This window comes from Hoplias malabaricus, chromosome 7 (assembly GCF_029633855.1).
Source record: "Hoplias malabaricus isolate fHopMal1 chromosome 7, fHopMal1.hap1, whole genome shotgun sequence".
Lineage (NCBI taxonomy): Eukaryota > Metazoa > Chordata > Actinopteri > Characiformes > Erythrinidae > Hoplias > Hoplias malabaricus.
The window spans coordinates 37846797-37859642 of NC_089806.1; the positions used below are offsets into that span (position 1 = coordinate 37846797).

The window sequence follows — 12846 nt, forward strand, 5'->3', positions numbered from 1 at the left end:
CCTGAGTACATAGTGCTCACCTGAGTTTGTTTTATTTCTAAAGGTCAACTGATAGAGGACACCCTGGTGGACAGTTAAACAGTAACAGTGCTATTCTTAGTAAAGGCTGACACTCATGATTATAGGAAAACTGCCACCATTGTTTTAATAGTTACACTACGTGCTGAGTTTGGTGACATACTGATGAATACTGGAACTGGGAGACAATGCTAGATCAAATATGAAAGGGGGAAGAAAGTCTTGTAAATAGCTGACAATCACTTTATACTCTGTTGCATTCTCAGTTGTGTACAGTGGAACCTCTACTAACGAACTTTCCAAGATATGAACTGGGCATTTGAATAATTTGAAATTAATAATTTGAAAAGTTGCCTCCACCAACGAACCACGACTCTAGAAACGAACCCGAGCCTCCGCCGAGCCGGCGGCTGGAAATGACCACTGACCCCAATAGGCGAGTCTCCCAGCGCCCAGACTAGAGTGAGCTTTTAAGATTAGCAAATTGTAGTTTAAGCAATTTAGCATTAGTGTAAATAGCAGACATCAAAATTCGTGCTAAGTTAAGCCGTATCTACGCCCACATTCACCCGCCGACTCTCCACCCACCCCCCACCTCCCGTCATACAGCCAGTGCCTGTGTTACTCCTCCAGCCAGTCGTCACGTCTTCAAGGTAGCGATGTGTAACCACTTAAAACTATTTCTTTTTTATTACTGTTACCACTATATTTCTTTCTTATTTTTAGTAATGCTACATGTATTTTTTTTTACTAATTTGAGAGTTTTGTAAAGATATATCAGTGCAAAAAGGGTGAGGGGGGGCTGAAACGCATTAATTGATTTTCCGTTATTTTAAATGGGGAAAATTGACTCGAGAAACGAACTTTTCTAGTTACGAACCAGGTCACGGAACGGATCAAGTTCATAGGTAGAGGTTCCACTGTATTTCTTCTTTCTGGGTAGTGTTCAATGTATATGTCTAATATGAAGTAATTCAGTAAAAAAATTAAAATAAATATGTCTGTGTATCAGGAACATGACACAATAGATACCTCAGTATTTTTAGGCTTTCACACTGAAGCGCTATATTATTATGGTTGAGGTGAAAGATAATGACAATTTGATGATATTTTTTACACACTTTAATCTTAAACCATAAAACGGTTTATGTGAATGCCCCGTGATGATTTGTGCCCTGTCCAGGGTGTGTACACGCCTTGCACCTAATGATTCCAGGTATGCTCCAGACCCACCACGAACCTGAATGAGTAACAGGGTTGATTATAGATCTTGCAGCTCCACTACTGACTGTAGGCAGCGGGAAAACAATTTATAGCTTCCTGGATGTATCCTTTGTTTCTGTTTCAAAACAAACAAGCCTGCAGTGATACAGAAACTCAGTATGCATTCAAGGTAAGAAAAACAAGAGGATGCCCAAGCTTGTTGTCAATTTGATACTGTATTTTAAACTGGCCATCTACACAGAACATGCATAAAGGCCTACCAAGCTGTAACCTGACTCCTAAAAGATGGTTAAAGAAGAAAAGACTGTACATAGAAGCTGAATATGACCTGCTTGATGAGCTCGGAACAAAAGAGGTGATGACTCAAACGGGGTAATGGGAGCAGGAATGGAAGCATTGATTATAGGACACCTGCGTTTCAGACCAGATTCAGACGGAGGGAGAAGAAAGAAAACAAAAACATAACAAACTGCTGCTATGACAACTATCACCACATAAGCAAAACATCTCGCCTCAAACTCATAATGGCAAGACACACAAACACATACTTTTTGCGTACCAGCAGAGATATCAGAATCTCTGTGTATACACTTTCCTTTTGTGTCTGATTACTGCACACAACAGGGATAAGAGCCAGTTGTTGCTGTGTTATGCTGCCAGTAAAGAAAGCTTAGCTCAGCTGCGCTAGTCAATTTGGGAGCTACACAATGCCCTGTACTAACAAAATTCCCCTCACACACTCAGCCTTCAATCTAACTCATCAAACTCTGTACAGACAGCAAATGTCCGCTACTCCACTCCAAACTGAAGAACAATTCACAGATAGCTACCAGACTGCAAGACCCAACAAATACTTCAAATGTTACACTAGTAACGAAATTAAACATTAAAGTCACAGCACAACTTCTTATAAATTAACGGTGTGCTTAATTAAAATGCTATGCTCCCTGAGAACTGAATCCTAGACCAAAATCATGTCCCATACTCCTGACACAGACTGTTTGCTCAGACTGTTTTGTTCCATTTCCTTCTTTAATACTTGCACCAAAGGAAACCACAGTTTTCTAAATATTAACCAGACAAAAACACGGACTTCCAGAAAATGTTTCAGGCCACACCAGCTGCAATAAATACGAATCTTACACGCGAACGCAAAGGCTGATATTTTTGTGCTTGCACAGGAGTGTAGTCGGGTTGGACGATAATTCAATATCAATATACATCACAATTTAAAATGTTTCAATAAAAACATAAATAAATAATTAATTTTTAAACACATTTTCAATATACATAATTTACAGCATCTCCATCAGTTCATTGCACACAGCATTAAATATATTTTTAAATTATTAATATTGACAAAGCCAAGAGGTTTAGGTTTGATGGTCATATCATGTTTCTTGCTTGTTCTTGGCAGTTTATATTGTTTACATCAATATAATAAAATATATCAACAGCACAATTTTGTATAAATTGTGCAGTATTTTGAATGTTAGATCCTCTTTTGTAAGTCGCTTTGGATAAAAGCGTCTGCCAAATGCATAAATGTAAATGTATCAATATCAGAATTCTATTGTATTGACCAAAATTAAAACTAAATATCACACACACACACACTTCAAGTTCCTATGTGATGATCTTGTTGGTGTGGTAGTAACAGAGTACCGAAATCAGTCAAGTTTTACCATAAAAGTGAGTAAACCTGTGACAGAAGTTAAAGTCCTGTTATTCACATTGTCAGGTTTTAAACCTGCTTTAAAGGCAGCAAAGAAAAGTATAAAAAGCTGACATTCCTGATTCGCCCTGTGCTACTTTACACAAACTTATTCTAATACGATCATCACCCTGAAACCTTTTGAAAATGTCAGTAAAACACAAAATAATAACAGCAGCTCACCCTCACTGGGGTGCTCTTAGCCTGGACTCTTTGGGGCTGTGCTCCTGTGCTGGTCTGGTCTCTCTGTCCCCCGCTTCCGGCCCCCAGGCTCCTCACTCCCCCACCCACCGAGCCGTTGGTACAGCCCGCAGCTACCGTTACAGCAGCAGCAGCCGCCGCTGCCGCCGGTCCTGTCCCCACCCGCCGGGGCCGCTGCTTGATGCCGTCCAACAGACGCACCAGGAGAATGTTGCTAGGCAACTCGTCCACGCCGCTCTCCACGAGCGTGCGGCACTCCGGGCATCGCAGCTCCCCACGCGAGCCCACAATGCCCAGCAGACAGCGGCGGCAGAATGTGTGCTGGCATGGCAGAACCTTGGCTGTGGCATCCAGCCGCTCCAAACATACTGGACACTCCAGGAGGTCCAGGAGAGCAGACTCGTCCATTCTGGCACCCAGGCTGTCACTCCTCCACGTGCTCGCTCTCTCTCGCTCACTCACTCACTCAGTTCTGTCTATTGAAGCAGAGAGAGGCATGGTGTGTGTGTGCATGTGTGTGTTTGTGTGTGCGTGAGAGAGAGAGACACAGAAAGAAAGAGCGCCGAGATCCACCCCAGTTGTCACGTCACTCCCATGCCGCGCTCATGGTCACGTTACCAGCAGCCACTGCAGGGAAACAGAAAAAGAGCACAGTGTCATTTTTAGACGTAAAGAAGATGCCTAGTATAATGCAAAGAAACATGACAGAATGAGTTTTTTAGAACAGTTGTGCCCAGGCTTGGACTCCTCTATATGTTTATGTTTGCTCAAGCCTACAATAATTTTTGCGGTATTGTTCATCCTTGTCACTTTCTGCTGCTTCTGCAGCTAATGGTCAGTTAGTACCGGCATTGTCTATACAATCTGAAAACTACAGAAAACCCACTGACTAAATTATAGCATCTGCACATTGACTTCTATTGTTTAGCGTCTCCCATACACGCACATAAAAACATGTTGTGCTTTCTGTTATTTTTGTAAGTAAAGGGATAGACGCCAAACTATGGTCAATTTAAAGTATGCTACAGTTGCAGCCGAGTTACATTCCATTAACATACCAACTTTAACTTTTTACTTGTTTATGAGCTGATTAGGGAGTTAATTAGGTGCTTGAGCTGTGAAAACATCTAAATATGCAGAGCAGATGTTCTCCAAGACCAGAATTGAGAAGCAGTGATGCTACATGATACGGAAAACAAAAAAAGTATCCAGAAACTCAGTGAAAGGAACTGATGAACTATAAGCTAAAGTCACAATGCCCTATAATAAGTTCCAGCACACATCGTTTCAGCAGTTCCACTACTCCGCACTGGACTTGATGGAGTACGACCGAATCCAGAGTGAGCTGCAGCAATGTTTGTGATGCCGACCTAATCTTCTAACACCATTCCCTTACTTCACTAATGCTCGTGTGACTGAAAGAAATCAAGTCATCAATGGCAACGATCTCAAGGTCTAGTGTAAAGCCTCCCCAGAGGAGCAAAGGCTCTTACTGCAGCAAAAGGGGATCAAACTCCCTATGAACACCTGTGACTTTTTTAAGAAACACAGGATAATCAGGTTGTTAGGCTTTGACTTGTCCTAATTCACAGCACATTAGGAAGACTCCACATGATTCATCGAGGTGATACATCAGGGATTTAGGTTAGACGCAACAAGGAAAACCAACTGAGCCTGCCCCTCTGTAAACACACACCAACAAAAGGACAATGAACCATGTAATGTAACGTGTTCTAAACTTGCACAGCCACCAGACCAACCAAAAATACATGCGGACCGCTAACTCTCTGGCTCCTCAAATGAAATGAATACACTGAAACAAGCTGGCTTTGCTTTTATCTTCACATTTGCTCCGTTCAAGAGTCGTGTCTACGTGCCTGAACTATTAAAGCAACATCTCAGATGAAGAGTGAGAAGGTTTGGCGCACAGCTTTCATTTTAAAAGGTCTCATTAAACATTTTAAATTAGGATTCAAAAATATGAGCCCTCTAACCAGAACAGTTTAATTGCAGCAGTTATGAAAACTTGGTGTTTCCCCACTCACTCGCTGCTTGAATACATTTACTAATTTGTGTAGAACTGGAGAATACACATTCCCACAGTCCTATTATTGGATGTGACAGATCTATTTCTTTTCCGCCAAACGAGTTGGATCAATTTTAAATGAACCACATCCTACATTTCTTGAAATTTATTCCCCCGTAGATTTCCAGTTACTACAGCTGCAGCAGTCATAATTCATTATCACATGGCCATTTTCCAAACTCTCTTCATCCCATAGGATTAAACAGGATGTTCATGTTGCTGTGTCTTTGATAACGACACATGCAAAAAAAACAACTAATTTAAAACGGGTTGTTACTGTAGCTTAGTTTCCATGAAAACTACATAATCTAAAAGTGCATTTTATATTTGTTTATACACAGATCAGCCATAACATTAAAATTACCTTAATTCTACATATTCAGTGTCCATTTCATCAGATCCACTCATGCACAGGTGCACGTTGTACATCTCTTAATCATCGTCATCACCTTAATATACTTTTCTAACCCATTTTTACTGTGTTCTTGAACTGTCAAGACCCCCCTAAGAACACCACAGGGCAGGTATTTAGTAGGTGGGACTTTCACTACAAAGACTATAGTCCACCAACCAAAAATATCCAGCCGACAGTGTCCACTGACCATGGATGAAGGACTTAGAGGACGACCAACACACACTGCGTAGCAACAGAACAGCTACTGTCTCTGACTTTACATTTACAAGGTGGTCAGTGGTCAGTGAGTGGACACAGTGTTTTAAAAAGTCGAGCAGTACTGCTGTGTCTGACCCACTCACTGTACCACTGCAGCGCCGAGAAAGATCCTCCACACAAATTATACATGTTCTGTGGTGGTCCTGACCATTGAAGAAGAGAATGAAAGGGGGCTAACAAAGTATGCAGAGCAACGGATGGACTCCAAGCTATAATTGCAGAGGTACAAGGTTCACAGAAACGGTCGGTGGAGCTGGTAAAATGGACAATGAGTGTAGAAACAAGGAGGTCGTTTTAATGTTATGGCTCATCGGTGTATGATACAGATAAGTTGGTTTCCTACTTAAGCTAGAACTTTCCTTACCACCTTAAGAAGACAACTGTTAACGTTACATTCTATGCTTTTGAGTGTTATAAGACATAGTAAATGTTTTAAACGTTGAGGGAAATTCAGTGTTCTATTATTTGTGCCCTTTAAACCAGCTTTCAGTAAAGTGTCTTAGAAAAACATAGTAAGGTTAAAGTCTGAGGCGCCAGACTACAACTACTGGAGCATTTAAGGTGGAGCGGATAACTGAAATAACAAGTCCGACTCCAGCCTCACACTCTACAGCAACTTAATTAACCGCCTGTGATACGAAACCAGCTTAAAGTAAGAGTCAGGGAAATCCCCAAATCCGCAAAATATGCCAAATGTAGGTTTATATCTAAACTCGTGTCTTTCTCAGGGCTTTCGCCACAGTTTTATCTAATGTTAACTTGAACCAAACACGACATTAAACACCTTTTATCTTTTAGTTAAGTCAAGATAACGACAAGCCAATTCATGTGAAATGACCAAAACCTAAACACACAAAATTATAACGTGATGTTGTTGGCCCGGGGGCTTTTAAAAAAACGCAAGTGTTAACGGTAACGTTTACCTTGAACACGGCCTCGGCTCCGCTTCCCACAAAACACTTTATTCCCGAGTTCGACTGCTCCAAAACTGAAGGAAACTCGCTTGGAAACTATACCCAGTAACCTTTTCAGCTTATTTGAAACACAAACTGAGTTTACATGTTCTTCTGACTCGAAAATAAAGCTGTTTAATCGGTTATCTTCCTGCTCTTCGAACCCATGATCCTGATCCCAGGGAGCAAGATTCATCAACTGACGAAAAAAAACCCAGCAGGAGGATCGAGACCCCGCGTTGTTTTTTCCCCACCTGTTTTCGTACATGCTCCGCCCAGCCACTTTCTTTCAACCAATCCGAGCGCAGAAGGCGGGAGAATGTCACCCAATCACAGTGAACAGAAGGCGGACGCATTCAGCCAATCAGAGTTGGCAGGAGGTGGGACTTGTCGGAAAACGGGTGGGAACAAAATGCTTGCGCCATTATGATGAACTACGTTGATCCTATGGGATGTGTATGTAGTGGAAAACAGCCGCTGGTGAGTAGAACGGACTTTTGTTAAATCACGCAGTTCAGACATGGTTTTAAGATTAATGTAGTGTGCAAGAAGACGCATTTTAGCATCGAAAAGACTACATTTAGTGTTATAATGTTTAAAAAGTGTGTATAGTGGTCCACCTGCAAAGTGAATGCTTAAAGAAAAGGCTATTCTTCCATAAATTTAGCGTATGATCCTATTCCAATTTGCTAAATTCAGCAAATAACTGGTAAGCAAGTATCATATCTGTAGACATATATCAAATTTAAGTTAACTTGATGTAAATTGTATTTCCTTTTAGTTTTAAAGTATGTGCCAATAAATTTGCTTACTATAATATTTTGGAAATCAAGTATTTTACCTTGTTACAACGTCTGTGTGGTGTTTATTATGTGCTAGGTAACGTATCTCACGTGAAATAAGTAGTTAACATAGCTATGCATTTTTGTTTTAATCTTTCAAAGACTGTCTCAAATGGGCGATTCAGACAGCCAAGGTTTCTTACATCATAAATTTAAGGCACTGGTCACCTCTGTCAGTCATTTCTAAATATGTAATTGTGAAGAACAGTGACAACATAATTTTAGATTAAATCAGTTACAGATACAATTTAGGGCATACAGCGTAAACAATATAAGGGTGTAAAGGGCATCACAGAGAAGTCAAACAGAAGATGAAAGTAAAACTCTGAAAGAATTAATATAGCCTACAAATTCATTCATTGTCTGTAACAACTTGTCCAGTTCAAGGTCATGGCAGGTCCAGAACCCACCCATAGCCACTGGGCACAAGGCAGGAACACACCCCGGAGGGGGGTGCCAGTCTTTCACAGGGTGACACACACTCACCCCTACGGTAATTGGACTACGGGAGGAAACTGGAGGAAACCCACACTGACACAGGGAGAACACACCACACTCCTCACAGACAGTCACCTGGAGGAAACCCACACAGACACAGGGAGAACACACCAAAATCCTCAAAAACAGTCACCCGGAGCAGGACTTGAACCCACAACCTCCAGGTCTCTGGAGCTGTGTAACTGCAACACTATCTGCTGTGCCACCATGCCACCCTATAACCTACAAATTAGGTTCATAAATGCAAGCACCTTAGAGAACTAGCCTATCACTCACTCACTTCTGTTTATCAAACTGAATGGAATAAAGCATATAGAAATGCAGATATACAGTTTAATTATGCACAGGGCATTGTAGCTCTGGTTGGATGTTGTGGTCCCACAGCTTTGTTCATCAAAGCATTTCAACAGGTCTTCCACCTGGCTGCTCAAAGGTCAGATTCCCAGCAGCCTGCCAGACAGCCCACACACACAAGCGAGCATGAGTACACACACACACACACACACACACACACACACACACACAGGTAAACCTGTCCATTACATCACTGCCCTATTGCTGCTTAAAGTCTGCCAGATATAATTATGCCACTTAAGCTTGTCTTGTAGCCTGTACTCTTGATCTGGAATTTAAGCACAAACACACACACACACACACAATGTGATTTATATAATACATAACAGCAGGAAGCACATATTCCCCTGAAGCACTCTTGTCTGAATTTCTCTCTGTTCTCTCAGAACAAAGGCAGGTTTCATCCCCATAACCCAAGCCCTGCCTTGAAAAAATTTTGGGACTGGAGCCATAGCTTGGTTACCTCCAGTATGACAATGACAAGTGTATGAGGATTTTAAACAACAGAGACTGGTCTACCAAAATACACAGGTTTTATATCACCACTGTCTGGTCTAAAACTGGCATTTCCACATTTGTTGTTTTTCATTTTTATTACACAAATAGTTGCTAACACAAAAAAAATCCAGTTGCTGTTTAATCTGTCTCAGAATTCAAAATCAAAATGCTGTAGAGTGATTTTAAAATAAACGATTTCTCATGATTCCTCCATTAAAGTTACACATGTTTTTTCCTTCTATAACATTACCATATATTTTGGAGATATGCAGGTTTTGTTGCGACTCTAACCAGAACCAAGACAACTGTCTGAGCTTAAAGCAACATTAGGGTTTTGTTGTTGTTGTTGTTGTTGTTTTTGTGCTCCTTGGCTCCACCTACAGTTGCTGATTGCAATTGATTTTTACAACAATGTCCTGAAATCAAGGGAAGTGGGTGAGGGATCAGGGATTCAAGGGGGATTCCCTACCCTCCTCCAGAAGTTACACAGTGTTGGTTCTGCAGTGCTGAGCCCAGAGTAGAGACAACAGAGGCTCTATTCTCCCTATCACTGCTCAGTGGAGCATCTCAATGATTTCAAAGCTGTAGTTTAAGAGTAAAAATACTACCTAGTGTTCCTTTAAATACCATATTTAAAATGTAAACGTCATAGTTACATCATGTCATAGTCACAAATTAGGGAAAGATTAGACCTCTGATAGAAGTCTGTTCAATTTCACTGATTTATCACAGTTCCTGCATAAATAAATCAAATGGTTTTAAACATAGTCATAGTAAGAGAAGTTTGGAAGAGTTTACCAAGTCAGAAATGTTCACAGTGGAGTTCATAGGAACCGGAAGCATGAACAGTGTAATGTCTGAGGTTCTTAGAGACATTATAATATTAAAATCACAGCCAAATAGTAAGGCAAGCATCACATTAAGCTCTCTCTAACAAGATAAGACCATAATATTGTGTTTTATGAAACTGCATCCTGGTCGATCCATGTGTTGTAGAGGTGTATATGCACAGCTGAAGCCAAAATGTGACGGTGCTTCCCTTTCTAAAAATCAGAACAGGAAGAACAGGAAGCACATACATGGCTCTTGTTCTGCCTGGTTTGTTTATGAACACTCCACACCAGAATATTACCATAAGAAGAAATGAAATATAATTTGCTTCACATCTCTATCAGCTTTTATTCATTTTTTGATGCTGCATGCAGCACAAGTTTCAATTACAGTCAGCAAGTGATCTGAGGAGGAGGAGGGATTTACTGCCTTCCTCATTTGCATTATTATGGGGCAACCAATCAGGTCTGCTCTTCTGGAAGTGCAGGGATATGACACTGGATTTAGACATCATTGCAGAACTCATAAGGGCTGGAAATGCTGAGGTTATTACATCGGAGGCTGAAAGAGATTGCTGAATATGTCTAGAAAAAAAATCAAATAACACAGTTTCTGCAGTGGAGCTCAACAGCATAAGGCTGTGCCTTTCAAATACTCACTGTAAGAGTTCTAACCTGGAGAGCATAATAGTGCCTGTGTGAATGTGAATTCGATAAAAGGATTCTTAACCCCTTAGCCTTCAAAGACTCAAGTAGAAGGGGAAGATATTGATTTCATATTCTTGATATATATATATTTCCAGTGCTAAAAGTGACATTTTCACAAGGTTAATGCCTTCATATTTCTTAATAATTGGTCAGAAGTTTGTCTTAATTGGTCCAAAAACTGTCTGTCTGATCTGTAATCCCAAAATTGACCAGCCCCTGAGCAGGTTAATCATGCAGCACAAGTCAAGTCCAGCCAAGTCCATCTTTATTTCTAAAGGAGCTTTAAAAAGACCACAGAAGCCTGCCAATATGCTGTACTATTTACAATAAATAAAACTAAAACAAATGTATGGGCAGCATGGTGGCGCAGCAGGTAGTGTTGCAGTTACACAGCTGCAGGGACAAGGAGGTGGTGGGTTCTAGTCCCGCTCCGGGTGACTGTCTGTGAGGAGTGTGGTGTGTTCTCCCTGTGTCTGCGTGGGTTTACTCCGGGTGACTGTCTGTGAGGAGTTTGGTGTGTTCTCCCTGTGTCTGCGTGGGTTTCCTCCGGGTGACTGTCTGTGAGGAGTTTGGTGTGTTCTCCCTGTGTCTGCGTGGGTTTACTCCGGGTGACTGTCTGTGAGGAGTGTGGTGTGTTCTCTCTGTGTCTGCGTGGGTTTCCTCTGGGTGACTGTCTGTGAGGAGCTGGTGTGTTCTCCCTGTGTCTGCGTGCGTTTCCTCCAGGTGCTCCGGTTTCCTCCCACAGTCCAAAAACACACGTTGGTAGGTGGATTGGCGACTCAAAGTGTCCGTGTGTTGCCCTGTGAAGGACTGGCGCCCCCTCCAGGGTGTGTTCCCACCTTGCGCCCAATGATTCCAGGTAGGCTCTGGACCCACTGCGACCCTGAACTGGATAAGGGCTTACAGATAATGAATGAATAAAACTAATTTAATTCCTGGACATAGATCTAAAACTATAATTAATTTAAGTGGAAAAAGCCTGAGAATATAAATAGGTTTTCAGGTTTGACTGAAAAACCTTAACTATGGGTAACATCCTTATACAGAGCGGTAGGCCATTCCACAGTTATGGGGCAGTTACATAAAAAGCTCTGAAACCTTCAGATTTTAATGGAGAATGAGGATTGGCCAATAGCAACTGATCTAAGGATCTAAACTGAGGCTCAAAATGTCAGAGAGATGTATGTGGGAGAGTCACCATTTCAGAGCTTTAAAACCCATTAATCAAGTCTTTAATCCTGTGTTTCACTAGTAACCAGTGAAGAGACACCAAAACAGGTGTAATGCTTTCCTTTTCTTATTCCTCTTAAAATCCTAGCCGCCGCATTCTGTTCCAAGTGACAGAGCCGACTGAGTAGTTCCCATTTATAAAGAATGGCAGTAGGGACTTAGCCTGGTATAAAGCCATTGACTGTAGTTAGTGGGCTAAAGCTGGGGAATCCGGCATTGTATAGTGGAGATTGAATGTGATTTAAGGCTTCTTATTTGGTTGAGTTGCTTTTGACAGTGGTCTCCAAAGCTTGTCTAACCTCAGCCTCAGTGCGGCTGCTATGAAAACACACATTTGTGGGCAGAGAATGGATAGATCAACTCCTCACAGCAATCACTGCAAGACATACACAGTAGTTGCATAGGATTAATATATAGGGAGTACAATAATAGACGTTTAATAATAAAATGAGTACTGTGCCTACGGTTTAAACAGCTCACACATGTTCCTATTTGAGTTGGAGCACATGTGAAAACAATTCTGTGGATGTCCTTGTCACTCTGTTCTGCCCAGAGTGCCAACCCATTGCAGAATACTGCAGTAAAACAGGCAGACTAGGGTGGGGAAGGTAAGGGCGGGGGGAAGAAAACAATAAAAATGGAGTGATTTACATTGATCGCACTATGGTTGAGGACACTGCATTCTGGGAGGGTCATAGAGAGAGAGAGAGAGAGAGAGAGAGAGAGAGAGAGAAATGAGAAGAGGGAGAGGGGTGTTGTGGGTAATAAAAGAGGCTGATTTATGACACCTTGGCCCTTGGCTGTCATGCTGGGTCCCGCTGGACCTGGCTGGAGCCTCGGGTCATATTTCACTGTTGCTAGGAGACATTTACCGCACCCCTCCTGAGGTAGAGAGAGGGGCAGGGACCATAAGGCCTGGTGGGTGCTGTAGCTTCCTGGATGACCCCCAGACAGTGTCCCTCCTTGATGTATCACCGGCCTAATCGCAGCTGAATCAGGACTTGGGATTATTTTTAG

The 12846-nt window shown here is 41.8% G+C and overlaps 1 protein-coding gene across 2 annotated transcripts in view; it reads right to left on the minus strand.

Moving 5' to 3' along the window:
- Positions 1-7056, minus strand: part of sh3rf1 (SH3 domain containing ring finger 1) — a 49156-nt gene extending 42100 nt beyond the window's left edge. For both annotated transcript variants that reach the window (XM_066677207.1, XM_066677206.1), the window contains exons 1-2: positions 6840-7056; positions 3140-3784 (exon numbers count right to left, since the gene is read on the minus strand). In XM_066677207.1, the coding sequence (XP_066533304.1) occupies positions 3140-3565 (426 nt within the window). In that variant the 5' untranslated portion in view covers positions 3566-3784; positions 6840-7056. The remainder of the gene's footprint in view (positions 1-3139; positions 3785-6839) is intronic.
- Between the last annotated feature and the right edge of the window lie 5790 nt (positions 7057-12846).